The 26,642-nt window shown below is 48.1% G+C and overlaps 2 protein-coding genes and 1 long non-coding RNA gene across 4 annotated transcripts; 2 read left to right on the plus strand and 1 right to left on the minus strand.

Annotated features, from left to right (window-relative positions):
- Nucleotides 1-1,175: 1,175 nt before the first annotated feature.
- CWF19L1 (CWF19 like cell cycle control factor 1) lies at nucleotides 1,176-9,881 on the plus strand. 2 transcript variants are annotated; one of them, XM_064429885.1, is made up of 14 exons: nucleotides 1,176-1,308; nucleotides 1,379-1,463; nucleotides 1,855-1,933; nucleotides 2,205-2,306; nucleotides 3,641-3,855; nucleotides 4,578-4,696; nucleotides 4,863-4,947; nucleotides 5,441-5,581; nucleotides 6,404-6,515; nucleotides 7,220-7,299; nucleotides 8,120-8,329; nucleotides 8,716-8,835; nucleotides 9,550-9,647; nucleotides 9,737-9,881. In XM_064429885.1, exons 1-14 carry the CDS (start codon nucleotides 1,286-1,288, stop codon nucleotides 9,879-9,881), a joined length of 1,614 nt encoding a protein of 537 aa, XP_064285955.1. In that variant the 5' UTR covers nucleotides 1,176-1,285. The 2 variants fall into 2 exon arrangements, with proteins under 2 accessions (XP_064285955.1, XP_064285956.1); XM_064429886.1 differs by lacking the exon at nucleotides 1,855-1,933 and having other exon boundaries at nucleotides 1,291-1,308.
- An 87-nt stretch (nucleotides 9,882-9,968) lies between these two features.
- On the plus strand, nucleotides 9,969-26,566 carry CHUK (component of inhibitor of nuclear factor kappa B kinase complex). The gene is made up of 21 exons (XM_064429882.1): nucleotides 9,969-10,124; nucleotides 10,194-10,288; nucleotides 11,639-11,753; nucleotides 13,684-13,753; nucleotides 14,404-14,492; nucleotides 14,746-14,835; nucleotides 15,034-15,158; nucleotides 15,548-15,655; nucleotides 15,954-16,089; nucleotides 16,831-17,025; nucleotides 17,353-17,455; nucleotides 18,413-18,536; nucleotides 19,462-19,613; nucleotides 20,449-20,510; nucleotides 21,428-21,537; nucleotides 22,912-22,961; nucleotides 23,082-23,178; nucleotides 23,649-23,796; nucleotides 24,130-24,269; nucleotides 25,632-25,728; nucleotides 26,276-26,566. Exons 1-21 carry the CDS (start codon nucleotides 9,969-9,971, stop codon nucleotides 26,300-26,302), a joined length of 2,289 nt encoding a protein of 762 aa, XP_064285952.1. The 3' UTR covers nucleotides 26,303-26,566.
- LOC135306263 (uncharacterized) lies at nucleotides 18,833-26,611 on the minus strand. Its single transcript, XR_010367064.1, has 2 exons — nucleotides 26,572-26,611; nucleotides 18,833-19,792 (listed from the first exon to the last, which is right to left on the minus strand). It is a non-coding gene; the product is annotated as an uncharacterized LOC135306263 (long non-coding RNA).
- Between the last annotated feature and the right edge of the window lie 31 nt (nucleotides 26,612-26,642).

Here is a 26,642-nt window from a genome sequence, read left to right on the forward strand (position 1 = left end):
GATCCCTGGCAGTGCCCGAGGCCAGGTTGGACAGGGCTGGGAGCAGCCAGGGACAGTGGAAGGGGGTGGGACTGTGTGGGAACCCAGAACATCCCTCTGGGTGACCTGGGTGGTTTGGGCTCTGGCAGAAGGCCAAAGACACTTTGGGATTCGATCTTAGCCCCTGGGAGAAATTACCAACCTTGTATGAAGAGTCACAGGTCATAAAAGTTTGAGTAGCATAATAGTAGCAATCACAGGGTGAAGAATTTTCAAACCTTGTACAGGGGGGTTTGGGATTCTGTACATGGGGGCCAGGGGCTCCGAGGTGGAGGGATTTGGGCGTGCCCTGTCCTTCTTCTTTCTTCTCCCTGGCATCCATGTGCAGGATGATGTTGGCACTCACAGACTGGTTTAGAGCAGAAAGTCACTGTCTAACATAGGTGATGGGTATTGGAACATAACTAAATATAGCACACATAGTTTTTAGTATAAAAGATAACACCGGTTGTGCCCTGAACCGACCTGCTGGACAGGCCTGTGGCAGGCTGGAGAGGAAACATCTCAGATAAGCAACAACAAACGACCTTGAGAACCACAAACGAAGAGCTCCGACTCTTTCTTCGACCATGATCAGGGTCATGCTGAGCGCAGGGAACCCGAGAGAGCTGGATGGGCTTTGAGGGCCCTCCCACCCAAACCATTCCATGGTTCTTCTGTGGTTCTTTCAGGCCAGGTGAGATGCAGAAAATAAAAATTACTGCTTTCTGTTTCTCGTGCCTGTTGTTGAAATGTGGAACGGTTCAGTCCCAATACCACAGAAAGAACAAACACCAACAGAACCAGCTCGGATTTCAGCTCCTAGTTACAGAATTCAGATTGTAAAACCTTAATAAAAAGATATATTTTTTAAAATCCCCTATAAAAGCTATTTATAAGGTGTCGTTTATTTAAAAGGCATTATTATAATAAAATATTATAAAAGGTGTGAAATACACGAGAGCTTTGCTGGTGTTTATGGCCTGATTAAGTCCTTGTTTTGGTACAGTTCAGTGTAGTAATTACCAATACTTATTGAAATATAGTATTTTATACAAATACAATATATTTATTATAAATACATTTCGAAGTATAGTATTAACAATGTATAATGAAACTTCGCGGCCATTCCCGCTCCTTTGGTCAGGCTTGGTGCACCGCCCGCCCGGCAACGGCGGAGCGCTTTGAGCGGCGCACCCGGAAGTGGCGGAGCGCTTTGAGCGCCGCACCCGGAAGTGGCGGGAGGTTCGGGTCGAGCATCTTCGTGATGGCGGCGGCTCCGCTGCGCGTGTGAGTGGGACGGGGCGGGATGAGGCTGTGGTGGGGCCGGGGCCGACTCTTACCGCGCGGTGTCCCGCAGGCTGGCGTGTGGCGACGTGGAGGGGCGGCTGGAGGCGATCTTCGGGCGGGTCCGCGCCATCCAGGCCAAGAGCGGCCGCTTCGACGTAAGGCGTGTGGGGCGTGTGGGGCTTGTGGGGGGAGGTGGACGTGGTGCCGTTCCCGCGGGGTTCCCGTGCGGGAGATGTGCCGGCGGGGCTCGGTGGGTGCTGCTGCCCCGTTGCCCCGCGGCAGCCGCGCTCCTCTTCCTGCTCCTGTGAGAAAGGGTTTGCAGCGCCCCAGCCCTCCCTGTCCAGCGCCAGAGGATTGGGAGGAGCCGTGATCCGCGCGCAGGAGGCGGGAGAGCAGCTGGCTGTCCTTTTAAACCCGCTGATGTTGCGTTTAGCTCAGATAAACACGGAGGAATCCCTTCACATCAGCAAAGCAAATGCTGCTGAAGTGGTGCAGGCAAAGCCTTTGTGTCTGTGCTGAAATGGTAACTCCTGTTTATGTCTTTAGATGCTTTTGTGTGTCGGGAATTTCTTTGGCTCGACTTGCGAGGCAGAGTGGGCCGAGTACCGCACGGGGGCCAAGAAAGGTGAGGGAGTTAAAGCAGCTGTTCTCCAGCAGGGAAACCCCCTCGGGGGGAAAGGTGGCTCTGTGTGGAGCAGGGCTGAGCCTCCCCTCGGGGTTAGCCCTGCACGGGCAGGGAGGGGGGTGTGGTGGGCAGAGCTGGATCCCCCCTGCAGCTGAGGGAATGCCAGGCTGGGGGCTCTCTCTGCAGCAGGGTTTGCTGTGGTGCAGGCTGTGATTCCTGGGCACTGCGGGCTGCCTGGTGGGATTAAAGCTCACGAGGTTTCCTCCCTCAGCTCCAATCCCAACATTCGTGCTCGGTGCCAACAGCCCGGACACGCTGAGCTACTTCCCTGATGTCAGTGGCTGTGAGCTGGCTGAGAACATCACGTACCTGGGTAAGGCTGAGGGGCCTGGGGCCAGCTGGGGCTCCCAGGAATGTTCTCCCATCTTCCCCCTTTAACACCTTCCTTTTCTGGGAGCTGTAAGTGGCATTTCTGTCCTGTGGTTCAGGGTAAAAATCATCATCAGCTTAATGTCAGTATAATCTGTGTAAAATGTGAAAGAAAACCCTGCTTTCTTGATTAGTTTTTTTTTTTATTTATTTCTCTGAGACTGAACTTGCTGAGCAGAAGGAGTAGTGGTTGCAAGAGCCTGTTTTTTGAAGTAATTTGTAACAGAGTGGGATGTTACAACAATCCTTTGAATTATTAACGTGAACACAGTGATTCTTTTGAAATAGAAATGTGTTCAATTTCATGAAAAAGTGCACAATTGTGAGGGTTTGTCCCTTGCTTTATTTTCCTGCATGTCAGTACTTAGAAATAAGGTTGTAAAACTAAAAACACTTCTGTTTCTTGATCAAATTTAAAAATGAAAGAGAATGTTCTGAATTTTTTTACATTTTTATTCTTCTGTTAAAACTACTTCAACTAATTTTTGTGTTATCTAAGTTGACAGATTTCTGAATGTACTACTGCTTTTAAGTAAGGATATATTTTTCTTCAGAATTGTTCATTTTCTAAATTCACAGCTCAGCAAATCAGCAGTAACTCCAAACCATTTCTGTAATAATCAATTTGCATTCATTATCTTTGATTTAGGAGAAGTTATTCTAAACTTGGTGCATTTACCTATGTGTAAGAAATCATGTGGGGTAATATTGTCCTGCTTTTCCTTCACTTGAGCCTCCTTCTCTTTGACTCAAATATTCACTCAATTTTATTCCAGGCTCTTCTACTCCAAAACTCTTCACCTTTCTATTTTTTCTCAATTTTCTTTATCTCAGAAACTGTTTGTTCAGTCAATTCCCTTATTTGTTCTTCCTATAGCATGCCTGTCTTATTCCCAGAGCATGTGGGAGAGGGTTGGAATAAGATTTGAAGATTTTGCACAGTGGCTGTGCTGCAGCAGCAGAGGTGACAAGCGAACTGTAGCAAAGCTGAAAGGAAAAAACAATTTCTTTCCAGAATTGCCACCAGGACAAAAATATAACAGAGTAGAGGCGCTTGGCTTGGGTGTGGATGAGTTTTTGGGAAGCAGGGAGGAGGGGGAAGCCTGGGGCTTGTCTGAAGAGCTTTGCTGCGGGCGGGCTCGGCTTTGCGCTGCGGCACCGAGCGATGCCGGGCGCAGCACAGGAGCTGCCTGTGGGGGTGGCTGCAGCCACAGCAGGCGAGCCCTGCTGCTGCCCTGTGCAGGGAGGGGCTGCTGGCATGCTCATGTGTCTCTGCAGGCCGCAGGGGGGTGTACAGTGGCTGCTCGGGGCTGCAGGTCGCCTACCTGAGCGGCACCGAGGCGCCGCAGCAGCCGGCGCCCGCCCACTGCTTCAGCGCCAAGGACGTGGCCGAGCTGAAAGCCTCCCTGCTCTCAGCCCCACACTTCAGGGGAGTGGACATCTTGCTGACCTCGCCCTGGCCCAGAGACGTGGGCACTTTTGCCAACAGCGCGGTGAGTGTTCTGTTCCTGGGGTTTCACACAGCGTCGCCTCTCTGCTTGCTCTCCAAGTGGAGGGTCTGTTCACCCTCGCCAAGTGCTTGGGGAAGCTGGGGGTAAAAACAGGGAGAGCAGGTGTTCTGGTTCTTCGGAGAAGAAGGACTGAAAGGAGGGGGATTTGTGAGGCTTCAGGGCATTTTAGCTGTCCCTGCCACTTTTTAAGTGGTTTGGTGTTTATTTCCATAAGTATCAGTCAGTGGTGTGGTTCTTCCTCAGTCTGGATTTTGAGGGTGTTGTTTCATTTGTGTCCAATTTTGTTGTGTTAATGTTCCTCAGCAGAAGTGATTTTCAGATGATTTGAAACCTCTCTGGACATCAAAGCCACACATGTGGCAAAAGAATATTTTTTGCTTTCTCTCAGTTTCTTCCAACATCAAAAAAGAGATACAGTCCTCAGTTTAAATGCATGAGGAGCCTTCCCTCACAGCATAATAACCAACCCTGCTGCTCTTGGGGGTTGTAGGGAGTGATTTGTTGGGATGTTCTGGCTCACAGAGAAAACTCAGAAGTTCCCATGGGCATTCTCTGCAGTTATTTAATTTGTCATTCTATGTTTGACTTCCCTTGGCATGAATTTTCTAGGAATGTACTCACTTAAATGTACAGAGAAGTTTATTAAACCTTTCTTTTCCCTGCTCTTTGAGAGGTTTAAATAAAGCTTGGTTTGTGTTTTGTAGGGAGAAATAGATACCAAGAAGTGTGGCTCCAAGTTGGTATCAGATCTAGCTGCAAGTCTCAAACCAAGGTACCATTTTGCTGCCCTGGAGAAGGCCTATTATGAAAGACTTCCTTACAGGTTTGTAAAATCATGTGAAATCTCATTTATTTTCAAGTAAGGGTTCAGTTTTTAAGGAGGATTGGTGTGCTGTCTGAGTATCTTCATGGCAGGCAGGGGTTCTCCCAGTGTCCTTTCAATACTTTATGTATTTTACGTGCCAGTACAGCTTGTTGCTTCTCTACAGGAATCACATGGTGCTACAGGAGACCCCACAGCACGTCACCAGGTTTATTGCCCTTGCTGATGTTGGCAACACAAGCAAGAAAAAGGTACTGACACCCTTGAATCTCTCTTCTTTTCTCAAGTGCAATAATGGGGCAGTGAGAGCAGTTAAGGGACAATATCAGGCGCTTAAAAGCTTGGCTGAAGTGGAGGTATCTGTCTCACTTGAGTAATAGGTACCACTTGTCTGTTATGTCAGAAGGGTACTAAGGGCTGCACGTGGTACAAACCACTGAAAATAACAAATTTCTGGCATGAGATTTTTCACCTGTCTCTCTTCTGCCCTTAAGAAAGTTAAGGAATGTTGGTTGGTAGTTAAGGATCCAGCCTGGTAACAGAAAGGCCAGAAAGAAGGCCTGGAAATGGGCAGGGATCAAGGATGCACTGCATGGACTCCTGGGTGGGACACTGGCACAGGGTTTTTCTGTGCCCTGCCTTGGCACAAACACTGATGTGGTGTGGAACTGTTCATAAGTGACCTCCTCAGAGGTGCAGCTGTGGCAGGAGCTGCTTGGCCCTGAGTGCCTGTGTTTGTTGCAGTACCTCTATGCCTTCAGCATCGTGCCCATGAGCTCCATGGACCCTGCAGAGCTGGTGAAGCAGCCTCAGGACGTCACCGAAAATCCCTACCGAAAGCTGAGGAAGGAGGCTCCCAAGAGCAAAGCCCCTCTCTCTGCAGAGGTACTGCCCTGTGCTCCTCCCCTGAGCCTTCCTGCTTCACTCTCTGTGCTCACAGCAGTGCCTGGCTTGCCCTTTGGGATAGCTCTGTCCAAAACTCTGCTGTGGGGACAGGCTGGGGGTGTTCAGCCTGGAGAAGGCTCCAGGGAGAACTTACTGTGGCCTTTCACTTCTTAAAGAAGGACTATAAGAAAGATGGGACAGAATTTTTTCCTCTTCAGCATTAAAGCCTTCTAATGGTATTTGGCTGGATGGGATAACTCAGTCAAATGTTTTCAACCTCTGGCGAGTCTGTGACATGTTAACATCTCTAAGAAATAAAGCCATTCTTTTGGCACTGGCTGGCAAATGAAAATATTTAAATAATCCATAAAACCTGGCAATTCTGAATGTTCAGCATAAGGCTGAATAGGAGAGCATAATGATTTGGGGCAGCTCTCCCTGAAGTTTTTCCCTGACTGAAGCAGGTAAAGTCTGCTGCATTACGAGGAGGACAGGTCATTCAGTTCCAGGGTATTCAGAAGGCATTTCTTCCTGGCAAGGCTGCCCAGGGAGTCCCCATCCCTGGAGGTGTCCCAGGAAGGGCTGGACATGGCATTCAGTGCTCTGGGCTGGGGACAAGGTGGGCGTTGAGGGGGTGGTGGTGACAACTTGGACTCAGAGGGCTGGGAGGGATTTTCCAGCCTCAGAAATTCTGTGCTATTGATGCTTTTCAGAAGTGGTTCACAGCTCTTCAGGAAAAAATCAAATCAAATCTGTATCCTGTCACTTTCTGTGATGCAGTTCTGAACTGACCATCCTGTTCACTTTTCATTTCCTAAACAGGAAGAACCAGCCTGTCAATTTTTCTTTGACTTGAACAAGCATCAGGGAAAGAAACGTCCCTCAGATGGGAAAGAGAGAGGGGACTCCCAACCTAAGCAAGCCAAGAAACCCCGTAAGTGTGAGGAGGATTTTTTCTGAGCTCTTCCCTCGTGGGTTTGGATGGACCACATCATTCCAAGTTGTTCCTCCAGCTGTTGAGCTGTAGGTGTCAGCTGGCCAGAGAGCTCTGTCACTGCCTGGGGGCTGCAGGAGGGTGAAGGGTCCCTTGTTTCCAAGGCAAGATGGGCTTCAGTAGGTGACAGAAGGGTCAAGAGCAAAGTTTCAAAGCTCTTTGGGTCTGTGGTGGTTGTGGTTGGGCTGGTGGCATTTACCCCCTGAACCAGACACTTCCAAAAAGCTCAGCTGTCACAGTTTGGGTGTGAATCCAGGTGTTTTGGGTGTGATGGATAGGCCAGAACTGACACGTGTGTTTGACAACACCTACCCTTGTGCTGTATTTACCTGTGCAGTAATTTTATCCTCATTTTGATTTGTTTGCTTACATTTGCTGGTGTTTTCTTACTAGTGAGCTGCAACTACTAACTCCTGGAACTACCAAACTCCTCCTTCATGAGGTTACAGCATTCCAGGAGAATGGAAGTCAGCAGGCTCTGACTGCCACCACCTCCTTTCTTGCTGGAATGTCCCTGGCCAGAGCTGTGTCCTTCTGACACCTGCAGCACTTGATAAACTGGGAAGAATGGTTGGAAAACACCAGGTTGTCTGTGTCCTGACAAATTTCCCTTGTGCTAATCCTTGTTTTCTTTCCCAACAAAGCTCAGCCCACAGGGCCCTGCTGGTTCTGCCTGGCCAGCCCGGAGGTGGAGAAGCACTTGGTTGTCAGTATTGGCACACATGTAAGTACCTAGCAGGGCTTTGCTAGGTCAGAATCATGCTAGGACATGGCAAAACAAAATACCAATCTCCAATTTTAAATTTAAAACAAACCTTATTTGCTGCTGGCTCTTGGGTTTGCTTTCAGTTCCTTTGCATCTCCTCTACAAACACATAAACTCCTCAAAAGTCAAGTGTGGCCCAGTTTTGTTCCAGCAGCAGAGCTGGATTCCAGTGGCAGAGCACTTCTTGGTGTGCCAGCCCTCTGTTACCATCTGGCAAAACTGTTCCAGCTGGAAGAAAGCTGGAGCCTGCTTTGGCAGCAGGATGCACCGGTGCCAGGTCTCTCTGGGCTGGCTGGTGACAGATTTGTTCTATAGAGATGAAAAAGAGGGTGTCTCCAGGATGTTGACTTCAAGCAAAGTGCATAAAACAATCATGGACTGAGCTTCAAAGTTACTGCTCCTTTATGGCATAACCCACTTACAGGGACAGGTTTGTCCACAGGTTTAGTTTAAATTTTTAAGTGGATTTTTGTGTTAGAATAAGAAATTCCTGCCTCAGTGGTGAAGTTCACTCAGCAGCTTCCCTGCAGACAAGGCATTCCTCTGGCATTCAAAAGATAACTTTTTTTTTGTCATTTGGCAATCTCTTTGTCTCTTTCTCATTCCTCTAGTGATTAATAAATTCAGTATAAAAATAAATTCAAATAAAATGGCTAATAAACAATCCCTATTAAGCAACATAGAAAACTCTCCTGTTCCTGAGGCTGCTCAGAATGAGTAGTCAGAGAGTAAATCCCTACAGCACAGAGAGTAACTGGTGTGTGTTGTTCCACTCTAGTGCTACCTTGCCCTGGCCAAAGGGGGTTTGTCCCCTGACCACGTCCTGATTTTGCCAATTGGGCACTATCAGTCAGTGGTGGACTTGTCTTCAGAGGTGCTGGAAGAAGTCACCAAGTACAAGGCTGCCCTAAAGGAATTCTTCAGGAGCAAGGGGAAGAGATATGTCCTGTTTGAAAGAAACTATAGGAGTCAGCATCTGCAGCTACAGGTATGGTTTGGGTGTCACCCTGGGGAAACATCAACTTGCACTGAATATGAACTCCAGATGAGCTGGAAGAGGCATTTTGGGGTTTACTGTGGTGGTTGCTGTGTGTGGCAGGTCTGTGAGTGTACCAGAGCTGTATCAGAACCACCACAGAGATCAGAAGGGAGAGGGCTGTGCTGAGAGCTTTCAAGCTTGGAGTTTTCAGCTGTCTGTCCAGCTCCTACAGGAAAAAAAGTCTCATAAGTTTAAGCCTGTAGAGATGGGTGCTCACCTGTCTTGTGTGATGAGGCTGAGCTGTACTGAGGAGCCACGAGCTCCAGTGATGCACTGATGGCTTTCTGCAAACGGATTGTCTCGTCTTCTTTGATGGAAATGTCCTCCCTCTCCAGGTCATTCCTGTCCCTCTGGACCTCTGCACTTCTGAAGACATCAAGGAGGCCTTCATTACACAAGCACAGGAGCAGCAGATTGAGCTGCTGGAAATCCCAGAGCACTCGGATATCGCGCAAGTACGGGGCCAGATTTCACCTGTTCACTTCCCCTGTCCTGCCTGAGCTGCTGTTCCCCTCTGAGCTCACTCTGTGGGCTGGGGTCAACCTCTTGGAGGCACAACCTCAGGGTCTGGATTTGGGGATGTGCCAGGATTCTGCTCTGGGAGCAGTTCCATGAACAACAGATGATTTCTCAGCTGAGAAATGTGAGCATGGCCCTGTCCTCCAGGAATGTGCTGTACTGGGCTGACCTCAGTGAGGTGAGGGGTGACCAGACCTGCCTGCTGCTCATTTAGTCACTCACAGCAGAGTTAAACCACAAAACAGCATAGGTGATCACAGCAGGAAGTGCCACTACTCAGACACTGACCTCAGGCGGTTTGTGGGGTTATTTTTCCAAGTTTCCTGCCAGGAGAGAGGACCATGGCATGGGGACAGCTGGCTGCCAGCCCCTGGAGTGGCTGGCAAGAGGGTCTGCTGTCCCCTGGTAGCTCTTCTCAGAAGGGTGAGGAAGGGGCTGTCCAGGGAGGACATTGAGGGGCTGCCCGGGGAGGACACTGGAGGGGCTGCCCGGGGAGGCTGGAGTGGCCATCCCTGGAGGTGTTTCGGGTACGGACTGGCCGTGGCAGCGGTGCCATGGTGCAGTTAACAAGCTGGTCCCAGGTTGGTGATGGTGCGGGAGGTGTTTTCCCGCCGCGCTGACTCTGTGGTTCGGCGGTTCCCGTGGCGCAGGTGGCTCAGCCGGGCACGCCGTACTTCTACGTGGAGCTGGACACGGGGGAGAAGCTGTTCCACCGCATCCGCGGCCGCTTCCCGCTGCAGTTCGGCAGGTGCGTGCCGCCCCCGCTCCCTCCCTCCCTCCCTCCCTCCCGTGACGTCACGGCGGCGGCGCGCTGACGTCACGGCGCTGTCGTTGCAGGGAGGTGCTGGCCAGCGAGGCGCTGCTGGCGCAGCCGCAGCGCGCGGACTGGCGGCAGTGCGCCGCCCCGCGGCCCGAGGAGGCGGCGCAGGCGCGCTCGTTCCGCGGCGCCTTCGAGCCCTTCGACTTCTCCCTCCGCGCCTGAGGGGCGCTGCGCCGGCCGGGCGCTGCCGGGCGCTGCCGGGCGGTGACGCGGCGCTGAGGGCGGCGTGCCGGAGCCAGCGGCCGAGCCATGGAGCGGGGCGGCCCCCCCGCGCCCGCCGCCGGCGAGCGGGCCCCCGCCGGGGCGGCGCTGCGCGGGCACCCGGCCGGCGGCTGCGGGCCCTGGGAGATGCGCGACCGCCTGGGCACCGGCGGCTTCGGCAACGTGTGCCTGTACCAGCACCAGGTGGGGCCGGGCCGGGCGGCGGGGGGGGCACGGCCGGGCCGGCGCGGCTGACGGCGCTGTGTCCCGCAGGACTCGGGCGAGCGCGTGGCCATCAAGTCGTGCCGGCTGGAGCTCAGCGTCAAGAACAAGGACCGCTGGTGTCACGAGATCGACATCATGAAGAAGTGAGTGCGGCCGGCCGGCACGGCAGCACCGGACACACGGGGAGAGGGGACAGCCGGGGTCGGGCCGTGGGAGCGCGGGGAGTCAGCCCCGGAGCGGCCGTGGGGACAGCCGGGGCTCAGCCCTGTGTCACCCGGCGTGCCCGTGCTGGTTTATCTCTCATCCCGTGTCCCAGCTCCTGCCTTGGACCGGGAGCTGGTGACCCCCCTGCCCTGTTGTGCTGCCTGGGCTGTTCACTCATCCGGAATTCCTTCAATCTCACACCACCCTGTGGGTTGAGCTTTGATGTTGTGATTTGGGAACACCCACATGTTCCCATACCCTGCGGTACTTTTGTTTTTGATTTAGCAACCAGGGGATCCTGGAATTGCTTTTTTTTCTGTTGCGCTGCCGAATGTAAAGAATAAATTCTCCTTTCACTTCCTTGTGAGAAAGTCCATGCTCTGTGCTGCCCACCCTCCCTCTCCAGCAGGTGAAACAGGGCTGGACAGCTTTGGTCTCCTGGATGTGGGGGCTGCCTCTGGGTGTTTGGGTCTCACAGAACTGCTCCCGAGAGAGAAAGAGAAAGATCCTGGAGCAGGAAATCCTCTGTCCCACTGGTGGGAGCAGGGATGCTCTGAGTTGTCCTCCCCAAGGTCTGCAGTGACCCTGCTGTTCAGGGCTTTTCTGAGCTCCTTTGTTACCCTTACCTGCTCACTGTGTGCTATGACATGGGAGGAAACCACTTGCAGGGAACATGAATTTGTAATTCAAGGCTTGGTGCTGTCTGATCTGTGTGCTGAAAACAACCACTGAGTGACAAGCTGCTCTTGCATTGGTGTTCAGAGGCTTTGGAAGATGTAGAGAGAAATAATTTGCCTTCATTTCCTTCTGGATGTGTCATTTATTCCCAGGAGTAGCATGTGTTAGAGACAGTCAGGAAGCTGCTGTTTGAATTCAGCTGCAGAAGTTAATTTTTCCCTGTGAATGTGCTTTCACCTGCGTGGTGCAGTTACACAGGGGTTAGGGGGTTCTTGTGAAACACTTGGACCAGGGGGAGTCTGTTCCTACACACACACACACACACGTGTAATGACACTGCCAGGACTGTGCAGGAATTCACAACTGGAGTCTGGATCCCCATCATCAAAGTCCTGTACCTTGGCTTTGGGACATCATTTCTGCTCATCCCTGGTTTGTGTATTGCCAAGGTGTGGATTTTACCCATTTGGGTACTGGTAGGTACCAGCTGATGAATGAGCAAGGATTCCTGTGGGGAGCAGAAGCTGGCCCTGGAACATAAACGTGGCTGCTTTGCAATCTGTTGTCTCATTCTCCCAGGAGAGTTTTCACCCAGCTCTCTGTGTGCTTAGGCTGAACCATCCCAACGTGGTGAGAGCCTGTGAGGTTCCTGAGGAGATGAATTTCCTGGTGAACGACGTTCCTCTGCTGGCCATGGAGTATTGCTCGGGGGGCGACCTCCGCAAGGTAACCCTGCTTTGCTGTCAGTGAAAACAAATAACCCAAACTGGGCGTGCCAGGGCTGCTCCTGCCACCAGGGCTGCTCTCTGGAGCTTCTCTTTTTGGGTGTGATGCCTTGAGAAGGCTGACCTAGAACAGAGACTGGACAGAGTTAAAGAATAAAGCAGGGATTTATTAAAGGGATCTCCATGGATGCACCTTGGGCAGCACAAGAGCCCAGCCAGGACTGTAGCCAAGATGAGCCAGAATGGTCACAAAATGGGCACCCAGTCATGGAGTCTCTCATTTTGATAAGTTCTGGAGTTAATTGTCTAATTACAGCTTTAGCCATGCAGTCCCATCCTGCTTGTTTTTCTCTCTCCAGCCCACGTTGTTTGTGCTCTTGGGCTGAGATCTGGATCATTTGTCCTTGGTCCCCAGCTAGAGCAGGAATTGTTATGTCTCCCTGCTCTGTGCAGAGAGCTCACCATCCCCTGATATGAAGCTCAGAAGTACACACTAAAGCAGCACAGAATCTGAAAAGTATGAAAGCTAAACCTGAGGCATCAGGTACAGGTGTGAGGAAGTTAATGTGGACTGGGAAAAAACCACGTGTGGGAAACGAGGCTTGTGTTTTTGAAAGCAGAGGGCAAGCCAAGGGCAGATACTCTTTTATCCTGGTGTGTCCTTTCACAGAGCTGCTTTAGCATTAGTGCAGCTGCTGCCACCCAGCAGGTTTGGCTTTGCTGCTGTGTCTCCATCTGTTCAGTCTGACTGGTTTGGATTCACGTGTATTCAGTGTTGCCTTGCTCTCAGCACAGGGAATGAGCCTATTTCTGCTGGACTGGGCCTCCAGGGATTCTGAAGCTTTGCTATTCCTGCTGAACTCAGAGCTGCCAATCTGCACACTGGCAACACCCAAAAATAAAGGAGCCTTTCAGTAGTTCCCCAGGCAGTGGCTTGGTGACCTGGCAGAGTTTGTGCTCCCTTTCCATTACAGTTGCATTCAGGAAGCAACAATTTCCATAGGGTGAAGCAGCAAATACCTGTCAGGATTTGCTTAGAAACCACCTCATCCATGTGATCAGGAAACTCATTTTTTCTGTAGTTTTTGTTACTGGTGTTAAACAGCCCTGGGCAACGTGAGCAGCTGGTGAATGCAGTAATCCCATCTCATTCTATGGTTTTGAATTGTTAGAAACACTCCAAGAGACACTTTGAAGGTTTAAGTCACAGTAAAAGAAGGGGACTATATGAAAAGCATTTGGGGGTTGCAGACACAGGCACCTGGTCACAGTCCCAGAGACATCTGGCTGTTGTATTATTGCAGTAAAAGTTTGGAGAGTCCCTGAAGGTACATTAGAGACCCTGGCTGAGAAATTAGCTCTACTTGCAATGCAGTGTTTGGTCACTTCATTTCTGATGAACCCTTAGGTGTGGCATAGATGCTGTAACAATTTAGGAAGTAACATGCTTCATTCCATCTGATGTTCTGTACTGCTTAAAAAAAAACAACAACATAATCTTTTATTTCTGACTATGTTCTTTACATCTTTCTCTTGCTTGGCATCATTTGTGTTTCACTTCATTATTAATTTCTCCTTGTGAATCCATCATGAGGGCTGATGCATCTCAGTCATCTCTAGAAGTCTTGAGTGCAGTAAAAGTCAGAAATTGCTGAAGCTGCTTTTATTGACAGCTCACTAAGACAGTGCTGAGGGGGAGCCTCCCTTGCCTGCAGCCCTTGTCTCCTACCCCTTTTCTTTCTGAATTTTCCTTTTATTTGAGTTGTTCTTCCTGGCCATGATTTTATTGCACAAAATCAACTGCCTCCTTCAGATGGAGTGTCCTTGAGCTGTGCTGTTTGCTGCACAGTTTCAACAGGGGATGGAATATGTTGGTTTTTGCTGTTAACTGTTGCAAGTGTGGGTCTGAACATCTTTCACTTTTTTTGTAGTTGCTAAACAAACCAGAAAACTGCTGTGGGCTGAAGGAAAGTCAAATCCTTTCTCTGCTTAGTGACATTGGTACGTAGTTAATGCTTTCTTTTTATTTGTTTATTTTTTAAGTTTAGTGGTATTTTCCTTTTTCAGCTGACCATGAAAAGGGAACTAAAATGAACAGGGGATTAAAAAAATCAGGCTCTTGGGAAGTACCGGGTTTTTTTGGACATCTCAGAAAGGAAGAGCTGTCTGATAAAGGGCAGTGCCTGGGTTTCTCCAGGAAAAAGGTTTTCCAGGAAAGCTCCTTGTTTTCTTAATTCTCTTACAGATAACCTGTCAGTGCTTGTAGGAATAACTAGCTTGGCATGAGAAAGTATTTTAGGGTACTGGCCTGGACTTCTGTCCTTTCAGTGCTCAAGAGGGCTTCCAGCTGAATTCCTGAAATAAAGAGCAACTCTATTTGCTTTGTCCTTGTTCCCCTTCCAGATTTTTTTTGTTTTTTTTTTTTTTTTTTTTTTTTTTTCATAATAAGCTGGGTGTCTTTCACATGTCTTTGCAAAGATGTGAAAATACAGTGGAGAAGAAACACAGGTTTGGAAGCTGTTAAATGTAAAAATGAGTGGTGGGAGATCATGGAAGGCTGGGAATTTGCCCCCCAGTATTAGGTTTTTGTCAGATTTACGTTTAATCAATGTGGATTTTATTTTGAGTTAAATCAAACACATGTCTTCCAGGGTCGGGTATCCAGTATTTGCATGAGAACAGAATTATACACAGAGATTTAAAGCCTGAAAATATTGTTCTTCAGGATGAAGGTGGGAAGGTAAGTAAGGTGGTCAGTGTGTTTCCATTGTCATTTCTGGGAGTTGTCACATTGAACTGGACTGAAAACTGAACTGTGCATTTACTAAAGCTAACACTGTTACTGAAGCTTTGCCACGGACTTTATCCAGAATTTCCACTCTGGCTTTCCTCTTGAGAGTATTCTGTGGCTGTTACTGAGCAGATTTTGGGTTATTTGGTGTTTTTCCCCCTCAGCATTTGCTCTTCTGATGAACTGTTTAAACTGTTCGCAGATTGTTCACAAAATTATAGACCTGGGATATGCAAAGGATCTGGATCAAGGCAGTTTATGCACTTCATTTGTTGGAACACTGCAATATCTGGTAAGACTTTTTTTAGTGTCACCAGCACTGAGGCAGGGCAGCTGTGGCTTGGCACTGCCAAGGGCTGAAACCTCCAAAAATGGAGATCCTGGGGACCTGTCCTGTGGCTCTCAGGAAGCCACACCTGGATGCAGCTTTGTCTCTGCAGAAATGGAAGGAAACACCACAATCAAAGTGTCTTTTTATGATCATTTTTAGGCTCCAGAACTCTTTGAGAACAAATCCTACTCAGTTACTGTTGATTACTGGAGCTTTGGGACAATGGTGTTTGAATGTATTGCAGGATTTAGACCTTTCTTACATAATCTACAGCCATTTGCCTGGTAAGACACTTATTCTGGAAGAGGTGCTTGGAAGTGCTAACACTTAAACCTGTGCTGAAAAACTTTAACCTGCATCTGGAGGTTTCTGCTTGACTTGCTGTGCCTGGAGTGTTTGTTGCTTGGTTTTTAAAAGGGTGGTTCTGAAACAGAAAAAAATAGCAAACTTGGGTTTCTGTTAGAACAGCAGAAGAGGTGAATCTTTCCAGAGGCAGAGTTTATTGGAAGGGCTCCTCTCTTTCACATGGGGTGGATTGAAAATGGCATCTTTGTCCTGAAAGATGAGTTTGTTCTCTTAAGCTGCTGGACACTGGCTCTTTTTTGCTGTCTTCAGTTGCTCCCACACAAAAGTAACACTCCTCAGCATATACACAAAGCATTTTATTTCCCAGGCATGAAAAGATCAAGAAGAAGGACCCCAAGCACATCTTTGCCTCTGAGCAGATGAACGGGGAGGTTCACTTCAGCACCCACCTGCCACAGCCTCACAGCCTCTGCAGGTACGTGTGTCCTCACAGGGGACAGTCCTGGCCTTCTGAACTGAGGGCTCTTTCTCCTTTATGCCAAGCTTGAGAGCTCCTCCTTCTTTCTCTAGGATGTTTCAAGCTCCTGGCAAGCTGCTGTTTGCTGTTAAGGGATAGCCTGTGGCTCTCTTTTGGGTACTTTGGGCTCTCTGGTGCCTCTTGTCCACAAAGATGGTCAGAGCCTGTTGAACAGAGCACACAAGGAGAGGCCCAGGGAGCTGGGCTGCTTCAGCCTGGTGAAGGCCTCCCCTTTCTTACAGCCCTTCTGCTTTAGTTTGATTGTAGAACCCATGGAAAACTGGTTGCAGCTGATGCTGAATTGGGATCCACAGCAGAGGGGTGGAGGTTCAGATCCTGAAGCCAATCGTCCAAGGTGTTTCCTGATAATGGATCACATACTGAATCTGAAGGTGAGTGGGGGCTCTTACTGGCTGTAAAGGCCTTCTGAAAGCATCCCAGAGGACAGACAGTGGAGCAGAGCTGGAATCCTGGCATCACCCAGCTTCCAGGCTCAGGGGGAATTGTTCTTCCTGGTATCAGGAAGTGTGTGCATACACAGCCTGTCCAGTACATGCTGGAAGACAAAACAACTCCTGCAATATTAATTTTTGGCTTTACTTTTGGAATAGAAGGATGACCCTGTATTACTGTTTGTTGTCTTGGAAAGGGCTCACCAGGATCAAATAAGGTTTAATATTTGCTAAGAACAGTTTTCCCAGACTTCCCTGTTGATGCTGTGACCTCTGGGTGTATTCATGTGCTATAGTATAGTGCCTGTAGTAGAACAGAGGTGCAGTTTAGTAGAACAGATTTTTCCTCTTCAAATAATTACTTGAGTTTTGCTGGAGTCAGACTAGCCAAGGCAAGCCTGTGTAGAAACAGGAGGATAGTTTTGTCTCAGTTCTTTTGATGTGATTAAGCTGCAGCAGGGTTTGTGAAGGGTCTTAGTGAGTTGGATTGTCAATTTCTCTGACATTAAAAGTTACAAGACCAGGCTTTGAGGTTTTTATGTGGGCCTTTACTCCTGAACTGATAATTGTGATTATTAAAACCAAATTATGTTCTCATTCTGCTCTGTGCTCTATCCCAGGCTTGTGTGCCTTTGACTTTGCTATCCAAGGATTTGTAACCTGCTTATCCTCTTTTTACAGATAGTACACATCCTAAACATGACCTCTGCCAAGATTGTGTCCTTCCTTTTGCATCCTGAGGAAAGCCTTCATTCCCTTCAGAACCGTATTGAGTTTGAAACTGGAATAAGCACTGGAAATCAGGAGCTGCTGTTGGAAACAGGGATTTGCCTGGACCCTCGGAAACCTGCTTCGCAGTGTGTTATTGATGGCGTGGTAAGGAGTCTGTTCATGTCTTCCATGTTCTCAGAGAATTTGAAATCTTAGGGGAGAGAAATGGCCTAAATCTTCTCCCACAGGAGACAGTAAATGTCTATAGATATTTTACTGAGTCATGTAAGCAGGTTTCTGTAGTTGTAGTCTGCCTAAATATTTAATTAATTGCTAGCAAAGAGTTCTGTCTTCCTGTAGGGTCTGTCAAAATAAGTTTCTAAAGACACTTGGTAAGAGAGAAAGCCCACAACAATTAGTTCATGATGTACTGGGTTAGTTGGAGCTGCTTGGGGTTTCTCTTGCTTACATTCTCTTCTGTTTTCTTCCCAGAGAGGCTGGGACAGCTACATGGTCTACTTGTTTGATAAAAGCAAAACTGTCTATGACGGCCCCTTTGCTTCTCGGAGTCTGTCTGACTGTGTCAACTACATTGGTGAGTGTGCTGGAGAAGGGCTGTTCTCATGCAAAATGAAATGAAATCTGCTTTATAAACCCCTGTGTGTCATCTTGAAGGGCTCTGATTCAAAAAGAATCATGTAAGAACATGAAGCAGCCTAGCTCATATCCTGATGACAGAGCCCTGGCATCATCAGTTTGGGCTTTTAGGCTGTGTATGGAAGCTGTGCTCTGCTTGCTGCTCCCCCTGCTTGTCTCCTGAGATGACAGCAGTCATTGCACAACCTAATAGATCTCTCTGAAGGTTTATTTATCATGAATCTGTATCTGTATGAATGACCCTGTGTACCTCTGTGAAAGAAAAGTAGTGTCAGGGGACAGGAGATGTGTGCTGGGATACTGCATGTAAAGAAAATGCCTTGTGACATGCAGTTACTGTTTAGTAACTGAATTTTCTTTGGCCTGGCTCCACTGGTTTCCTCATCTTCTAGTGTCACTCAGGTTTTTCTGTGTTCTGGCTGTTTTGTTCTGGTGAATCTCATTGCATGACTCATTGTACTGAATCTCCTGGAGCAAAGGCTTTTTACACCATGTTTATTGATACCCCAGTGTACTGACAGCTGCCATCTCTGTCAGGGAGCACACCTGCATCTTTTCCCCTTAAACATCTACATCAGGAAATCTGAGAGGAAACCTACAAAACATTTGAAGACGTTTTCAGATTAAACAGATCAGGACAGTGACCAGTATCAATGGATGAAATGGAGCAGTTAAATTTGCTACCTTGGGCTTTAGAGTTTTTTGGCCAACACCCCCCATGGGGTTTAACCTGCTCAGTCGCAGGTTGTCACATACCTGGGGAGCTGTGACATGAAAAGCTCATACATGCTTCAGCAGCATCACCTGGAAACTGAGCAGATCTTACCTGGCTTTCTAGGCACATGAAGCAGGAATTAGGAGTGTTGTCACTGCACTGTGTTTCTCCTGTGTTCAGTGCAGGACAGCAAAACCCAGCTGCCGATCCCGCAGCTGCGCAAGGTGTGGGCAGAAGCGGTTCACTACGTCATTGGGCTGAAGGAGGATTACAGCAGGCTCTTCCAGGGACAGAGAGCTGCCATGTGAGTTGTCACCCACTCAGAGGGAGCAGTGCTGTGCCAGCACGGGGTCTGTTTGCCTGGAATTGTGCATCTCGGGGAGTTTTGCTTCCCTGAGGTTTTACAGCCCTCTGCTGTCTGTGCCTTTACGTTATAAAACATATTTGGGCTGGGAGCTTATTCCACTCCAGGAATTGTGCTGGGTGATGCCTGACATTGATCATAACCAAAGAACACTTGAATACAGTCAGAGGCTCACAGCATGGCTGAGGTTGATGGGTGTGGGAAATGGATTTGTAGAAAATTTTGAAAGCTTAACAGAAGGCTCACATAGTATTTATTTGCATGCAAACTTTGAAATAAGAAATGCTGACTCAGAAATGCCACGGAACAGGACAGACATTGTGGAGAGAGAAATGGAATCAGAAACAAGTTTCAAAGGATGGCCTTGTAAAAAAGACTGGATACTTTGGAGAAATAGAGCTGTGAAAGATGCACTGTAGGACCCAGGAGGGGCAGTTTTAGATGTTGGCTTTAAGGCGTCTACAGCATGGTGTGGCTAAAGCTGACAGGCCAAGAAACACTTGGAATGTAATTAGGAAATAGCTTCTGATTGTGATGGTGTGAATTGTAACATCTGTATTGCCTCACCCTTCACATGAGACTGAAAATGGAGTAAAGGGGTTTAAACAGCTCTCAGCTGCCCAGCTCTGGGTCAGAAAAGGCATAATCTGACAGATGGGGACCTCAGGAATTTCTCCAGCCCAGTCCATGCTCTAAAAGAACCACATTCAGACAGCTCTCAAATGTTTCTGAGGGTGGAGACTCCACAACCTCTCTGGGCAGCTGATGCCAGTGCTCAGTCACCCTGAGAGCAACAGAATTTCCTCTCTTTGAAGTCCAGGTGGGCTTTCCATCTAATGTGTGCTGTCCTTGTTCCATCTGTTAGGCTCAGCCTCCTTCGGTACAACGCCAACCTGATCAAAATGAAGAACAACATGGTGTCAGCATCCCAGCAGCTGAAAGCCAAGCTGGAGTTCTTCCACCAGAGCATTCGCCTCGACCTGGAGAGATACAGTGACCAGATGGCTTATGGCATATGTAGGTAGTGGGGAATACTTGTCTGGGTGTCTCCTGTGATCCTGTAAAGGAGCTCAGCATCTTTATGGGTGTATTTTAGCTGGGGAAGGTGCAGGAGAAGAGTTTGGCAGGAGAATAAAAACCAGAATGTTTTTGGAGACCTCCAGTGACAATGAGACAGGTGGTCAGCTGTTCTCCACCTAGAACAGAAAACAGGAGCATTAATAGTACTGGTGATGTAAATATTTGCTATTTATTCATTGAGAGTCTGATTCATTTGGAGTTTTGACTGGGCAAGAGCTGCTGCACTTGCTGACAGTGCTGACGAGCTGCTGTGCTTGTTACCAGGAGAAACCATTTGTCAGGATGAGAGATGGGTTTAAAGAGCACCAGCTTTAGTTTCATGTCCCAGAAACAAATAGTGTTCAGGAAAGAACAGCAAGATTTACTTGTAGTTTGAATATATATGGCTAAAAAATGCAACCTGAGTCAAAAACGATGACTGGGCTGAAGGGTGATGATGGAAAATGGAAAGACACTGTGAGCTGGGTCTGGACAGTCTGTGTTCAATCAAAAGTGGCAGTTGTTGAGCTTAATGGTGGAGTTTGAAGACTCAGGGTTGTATTAGGCCTGTGATTGCAAGCAGTGAAATCCTACCCAAGGGTTTGTGTGTGGGTTGAGGCTGAGCACAGAGTTGCAGCTTTGCTGTCTCTGTGATCTCTGTTGTGGCTCCTGCTGGAGGATTCAGCATCATGTTCTTTGTGCTCAAATTGCACCAATACAGGTAAAGTCCAGGTCTTGCTTTATTTTTGTGTCTTAATGTCTTTTTATAAATTAACACCTCTTTTTTCTCAAGCCTCAGAGAAGATGCTCAAAGCCTGGAAGGAAATGGAAGAGAAAGCCTCTCAGTGTGCACAGGTAGGGGATGTTAAAGAAGCTGCATTATCTCTGTGTGCAGGAGATTGTGACAGGGATTTAATGTGTCATGTGTGCCACTGCTGTGTCCCTTCAGTGTCTCATATCCTGCCTGCTGTGGGAATGGGAATGCCATTGCAGGTGCATTAAAAAAGACACTGTCTCCTGTCACCAAGTTGTTTGAATGGATTTGGACAAAAACAACAAAAGTCACCAGACTCAGCTCTCTAAAAAGGAAATGAATGAAGAGACATGTTATTTGTTGCCCAAAAGAAATGGTGTTGCTATGGATCAGGAGTATTCCTGGAAATTCCCATTGCTGAAGCTGAAAACCAATCACTTGTCATGCAGCAATTTCAAAATTGCAGGATTTCACTGAGGAGTACAGATATGAATCACTGGCATGCTGCAAGTCAATGTGCAAATCAGTTTTAAATGAGAGTAATCTCTTTTTTATTATCTAAAGAATGGATAAAAAGTTGGCTGCTTCTAGCAGGGTAATTGAATTGAATTGTCTCTGGCTTTTTCCAGACAAGCAGGAACATCACCCAATATATACTTGGCAGACCATCAGAATTATGTTCTGTCATTCCACCTGCCCTGCCCCCTTATCAGGAATGGAAAATGTTTATACACAGGGATATCTTGGTCTGTCTAGGAGGCAATCCAGACACACAGAGAGATGATTTATGAGGAAACTGATTTTTCTCAGCCAGTGTTGTTGGTCAGAGGTTTGCTTGTAGGTGATACCACACACTGAGAACAAAACCCTCAGTTATTGTAGCAGTGCTGTGCCAAAGAGCTTTTTTGTCTCCTAAACTCTCCAGGCAGACAGCCCATTATCCAAACAACTGTTCTGGGGGTTTTTATCTCCTTGATTGCTCTCCTTGAGCCTGATCTGTGCCCACATTTCACCTCAGGCTGAAGATATTGGCTACCTGGACGAGCAGATCATGGCGCTGCACACGGAGATCGTGGAGCTGCAGAAGAGCCCCTATGCCAGGCGCCAGGGAGAGGTCATGGAGAGCCTGTAAGCCCTGTGCTTCTCTCTTTCACTGCATATCACTGGATTTCGTGTGTTTCAGTGTCTCAGGGGGTTTTTCCCCTCTGTAGCTGGTTCCCTCAGCGATTTTGAAATGTAAACCACAAGTACAGAGTAGTGTATGGTTGATTTGAGATCATTTTGCTTGTGAAAGTTCCCACCACTTGTGGGACACTTCCCTGTCACTGAACTGTGAAACCTCTTCTTACAAGAGCCCAGGACTAAGACAAACCTTGGTGTCAACTGGGGATTTCCTTTTGTGTTGGAGAGAAATGACTTTCTTACTGTTGAGTGAGGAAAACTACATGATCATTGTAAAATCCTGTTAAATACCTTCAGTATTTTCAAATCAAGGGTAAATACCTCATGGGTACTTGGATATTTGGAAAGTTGATTTTTTTTGGGAAAAGTATTAAAATATGAAAGAGCTAAATGGTATTTCTGATCTTGACAAGACAGGAAGCAGTTACTGGGCTGCTGCTGAGAGCACAAGTGGCAATTCTAAAAGAAAGGGATTGAACAGCCATTAAATCTGTTAATAAGAGCTCTTCAGAACAACTCTGGCTGTTCAGGGAGAAAATGTGCTGCTCCTGGCATGTTCTCCCCCTCCCTCTTTGCAAAGCTGCTTTTCATCCTGTGTAGTGGCAGCAGAACTGGTGCACAGGGGAGGAAGTGGTGCAAAGGAGAAGCCACCTCCTGCAGCAGCAGCTCAAACTAATCAGGACCGTGCCTCCTTAAACATCATTTTTAAGCAATTCCACCACTGCAGACCAGGATCAGGGCTGGGAAACTGCTCCTTGTTTTTGTCAGACTGGGATTTAGAACAGGAAAGATTTTGTTCAAGGCTGGAAGTTTTCAGGGTGACTGTTTTTGAAATACTTGAGAGAAGTAATGTTTATTTAATGGGAGGAAGAGAAGCACAGTTGTCTTGCTTGTGATGTCTCTTTCCATTTACAGAATATCACTAAAATTCAGGCAAAAAAGGCAGAGCAGGAACAGGACAAGAATTTCTCAGGCAGTTGTGCAGTCAGAGTTTCGAAAATGAAATTGGATAATGAAGGATACAGGGAAAAGAAAACACAGCTGAGCCATGGGAAGATTTGAAACTGAAAATAAGCTCCACTTGGTGTGGTTTTCTGAGAAGAAATTGCAGAGTTGGAGAAAAAGAGAGACAGCTTTGGGGAAAGTGTTGGATTCCATCTCAGAAAGAGCATCCCTGTGTTCCAAAGGCCATGGCTGTGTCCCAGCTGTAGGAGCAGGTCCAGTGTCTGAGTTCAGAAGGGCATCCCTTCACTGCAATGCTTTTTTTTCTGAGTCACCTGGCTGCTGACACCTGCCTGAATCATATTCTTCTTTTTAAAGGGAGCAGAGAGCCATAGACCTGTACAAGCAATTAAAAACACGACCTCCAGGTATGGATGAAGATGATTTAACGACTGTTTCACACTTTTACCCCAATTTTAATTGTTCTGAACTGAAACCCAGGGAATACTGTTAGCATTTACTAACGTGGTGGTTGCTGGCCCTTCCAGATCATGCCTACAGTGACAGCACAGACATGGTGAAGATCATTGTGCAGACAGTGCAGAGCCAGGACCGAGTCCTCAAGGAGCTCTTTGGCCACCTCAGGTACCTTATGCAGACAAAAATCCCAAACAAATCCAACCTGCAGCATCTGGAGCTTTGTAGTAGGAAAGGATGGGGAAAACCATGGTGGTCAGAGCCCAAAAAACTCCATTCACGTTTCTCACAGTGTTAATTCTGCTCCTCTGTGTTGAGTTTCCACTTAATTTTTAAAAACATGGCTGTTAGCATCCAAGAGTTCACTTTAAAATGAGCTAAATTCTGCCAGTTGGAAGTTGGAATTCAAATCTTCAAAGGAAAAAAAATTTAAAAACCAATTCCTCCAAAATTCAAAGAAAAAAAATCCTTCAAATGCTAAGGAAAACAAGTAGCAGTGTTACAGAGCTGAGAAGATGCCACAGTGATTTGTACATTAATTTTTCAAGTATCCCAATTTTCCATTTTTCTTGAATCCCAGGGTGGGGCTTTTGGTTTTGCCAGAATTGCTGGGAAGTGACTTTGTGTTTTGATTCTAGCAAGCTCTTGGGCTGCAAGCAGAAGATCATTGACCTGCTGCCCGAGATTGAAGTGGCTCTAAATAACATCAAGGAAGCTGACAACTCAGTGATGCAGATGCAGGGAAAAAGACAAAGGGAGATCTGGCATTTGCTGAAAATTGCTTGTGTGAGTAGCTGTTGGTTGTTTGTTTGCACTTCTTCCAGTGCACGAGCCAGGAAGTAAACTCAGCAAAAAGGGGTAACTGCCACACCATGGTTGTATTTTTTTTTCCTGCAGAGAAAGGCAGTCTGAGATGGTAAAAGCAGAAGCTAAATAGGTGCTTTCCTGGTTAGTTTAAAATGTTTTAAAGAGTACTCTGCTTTTTTTGCATTAATTGCAGTGCCTGAAGCCATCTCCTGGTTCCCACAGCTGTGTGTGTGATACCAGCAGTGCTCATGTGCAGTCCCAAATCTTCCCTATAAAACATTAAAGCCTAAATTCTCCTGAATTTCCTTGCAGACCCAGAGCTCCTCTCGATCCCTGGTCAGCTCTAGTCTGGAAGGGACAGCCTCAACTGCAGCAGCCACGTGGCTGCCCCAGAGCTCCTCAGGGAACGCAGCTCCTCACCCTCTGTCCTCGCTGGCAGCTCCTGAGGATGGGTATGTGTTGTGTTTGTGGGGTGCCCCAATGAGGGGAGGAATGGTGCATCTGACTCCAGGCTCTCAGAAGGCTAATTCATTGTTTTATGATGCTATACTATATTAAAGAGTGCTATACTAAATTATACTAAAGAATACAGAAAAGAAACTTACTGAATGCTAAGAAGATAATAATGAAACTCGTGACTCTCTCCAGAGTCTGACACAGCTTGGCACTGGTTGGCCAAAGAGTGAAAATTATGCACATGAAACCAACGAAACAATCTCCAAACACATTCCACATGTGAGCACAACAATGAGATAATTGTAGTCCTTTTTCTCTGAGGCTTCTCAGTTTCCCAGGAGAAAATCCTGGGCAAAGGGATTTTTCAGAAAATATAAAAGTGACAGGTATGAGCTGCTGGGAGCTCACTGTCTCAGGGGCTTTGTCCTTCCCAGAGCAGTTTCAGGAGTTTGTGTGCCACTAATGCTCCAAAGAACCCAGGATTTGGCTGAACTCTCTATTCAGAGCTCTCTGCTCTCTGTTCCTGGGCCAGTTCCAGGTGCTGCATGCCCTGCTGAAGGCTGTGCCATCCATTAGTGGCACCTCATGTTGCTCATCCTTGGGGCTGGATGTGGCTCCTAAGGCCCCTCTCCCTCAGTCCATGCTGAGCTGTCTGGAGTGAGGGGGTTTTTCTCTGTGCTTCATTAACAATTCCAATTATGTTCTGTCAGTGTGAAGCCATTCCCCTTTGTCCTGCCACCTCCAGGTTTTTGTGTCACTACTATAGGAATGTGCCTTCTGTTCATAGAATGACAAAGCTAACCTTTGTCCCCTTAAAAAGGAAATCAGCCCAGAAGTTTCTGTCTTGGATGAGGTGAAAAGGCATCTCATAGGGCTCAGGACTTCACCTCAAGCTTAAGGATAGCCAGTTGGACAGGAGCCAAAAAGTCCTGCCTGGGCAATTCACTAGAAAAAGAAGAGAACACAGAAACAAATGGTTTTTGTGAGGTGTTTTACCAGGGGCAAGGACTCTTGCACCTGCCTCGGTGATTCTCTGTACAGAATTTGTTATTTTGCCTTTTATTAATTTTTTTTTGTTTCCAACACCACCACAGAAGCTATCCTGCTGATTTTATGCATTCTAAGGCAGCTGAGCTATCTTGGGTGAGGAACAGACCTCCAAGAGCTTATGAGACCTGGCTTGAGGAGGCTCCTATTACCTACCACTGCACAAACTACAAATCACTTTTTTGGGCTGTTTGTTTTTGTTTTTCTTTTTTCTTTTATCCCTCCCCCCAGTGCAGCACCTTCTGAGGGGGGTGTTACTTTTGGTGCTGCTTGAAACCCATCAGCTTAGGGCTTTTTTTCCCTTCCTGCAGGGAGAATTTTGCTGACATGATCCGGGAGAATGTGAATTACCTGGAGCTCTTCAGCAGCATCCTGCAGGAGGTGAGGCAGGAGCAGAACAGCATGATGGTAAGTGCTGGGCCACCTGCCAGGACCTGGCTTCCAGGGGGCACCCAGGGGTGCCCTGGGCACGTGGAGAACTCCTTGAACAGGAAAAGGCAGCAGCCTGGCCTTGGGCACTGCCAGGGATCCAGGGACAGCCACAGCTGCTCTGGGCACCCTGTGCCAGTGTGCAGGGTACATGTTTCTTCCCAAAATCCCACCTAGCCCTGCCCTCTGGCAGTGGGGAGCCATTCCCCTTGTCCTGGCACTCCAGGCCCATGGAAATAGCCTCTTTCCATCTTTCCTGTAGCCTCTTGAGGCACTGCAAGGCCACAGTGAGGTCACTCTGAAGCTTCTCCGGGCTGAGCAGTCCCAGCTCTCCCAGCCTTTCCTCAGGGGAGAGAGGAGGCACTCATCCTTTGGGAAATCCCTGATCTCCCAAACTGCAGTGGGCTCACAGGGCTGCTGTGCTGCGCTGTGTTAACTCCTGGCAGCATCCTTGCTGAGGGCAGGTACTCATTTTTCATCCAGCCACACACACATCCCTCAGCTGTATTTTTGCTCCTCTTTGCAGAGTTTTGACTGGAGCTGGCTGAAGTAGCCCCAGGAGCCGAGGTGCTGCATCACCTAGTGCCTGCTGTGTGCTGAGGGCTGCCCTCCTTGTGGGACGCGGCGGTGTTTACTGCCATCCCCGGTGTTTACTGATGACATCCCCGGTGTTTACTGATGACATCCCCGTGTCACACACCGGCTGTCCCCCAGGGAGCAGCCTGCGCCCGGCCCGCGGAGCCTCCTCAGGGCTCGCCGCTGCCGTGTGCCCCATGAATGTACAGCGCGTGTATATATAATAAACTCTGTGCTGACACCCACACACGCTCTGCGGCCTGGTCGCTGCCGCGCCGCCGTCGCCATCACGCCGTTGCTTGGCAACCCGGGGCTGT

The sequence above is a fragment of the Passer domesticus genome, chromosome 8, assembly GCF_036417665.1.
Source record: "Passer domesticus isolate bPasDom1 chromosome 8, bPasDom1.hap1, whole genome shotgun sequence".
NCBI lineage: Eukaryota > Metazoa > Chordata > Aves > Passeriformes > Passeridae > Passer > Passer domesticus.

Coding starts and splice junctions, on each gene's coding strand:
- CWF19L1 (XM_064429885.1), top strand. CDS start 1,286: ATGGCGGCGGCTCCGCTGCGCGT. Junction 7,300..8,119: donor TTGTCAGTATTGGCACACAT/GTAAGTACCTAG, acceptor GTTCCACTCTAG/TGCTACCTTGCCCTGGCCAA. Junction 8,330..8,715: donor GTCAGCATCTGCAGCTACAG/GTATGGTTTGGG, acceptor CTCCCTCTCCAG/GTCATTCCTGTCCCTCTGGA.
- CHUK (XM_064429882.1), top strand. CDS start 9,969: ATGGAGCGGGGCGGCCCCCCCGCGCCCGCCGCCGGCGAGCGGGCCCCC. Junction 13,754..14,403: donor TTCTCTGCTTAGTGACATTG/GTACGTAGTTAA, acceptor CATGTCTTCCAG/GGTCGGGTATCCAGTATTTG. Junction 15,656..15,953: donor CAGCCTCACAGCCTCTGCAG/GTACGTGTGTCC, acceptor CTTCTGCTTTAG/TTTGATTGTAGAACCCATGG.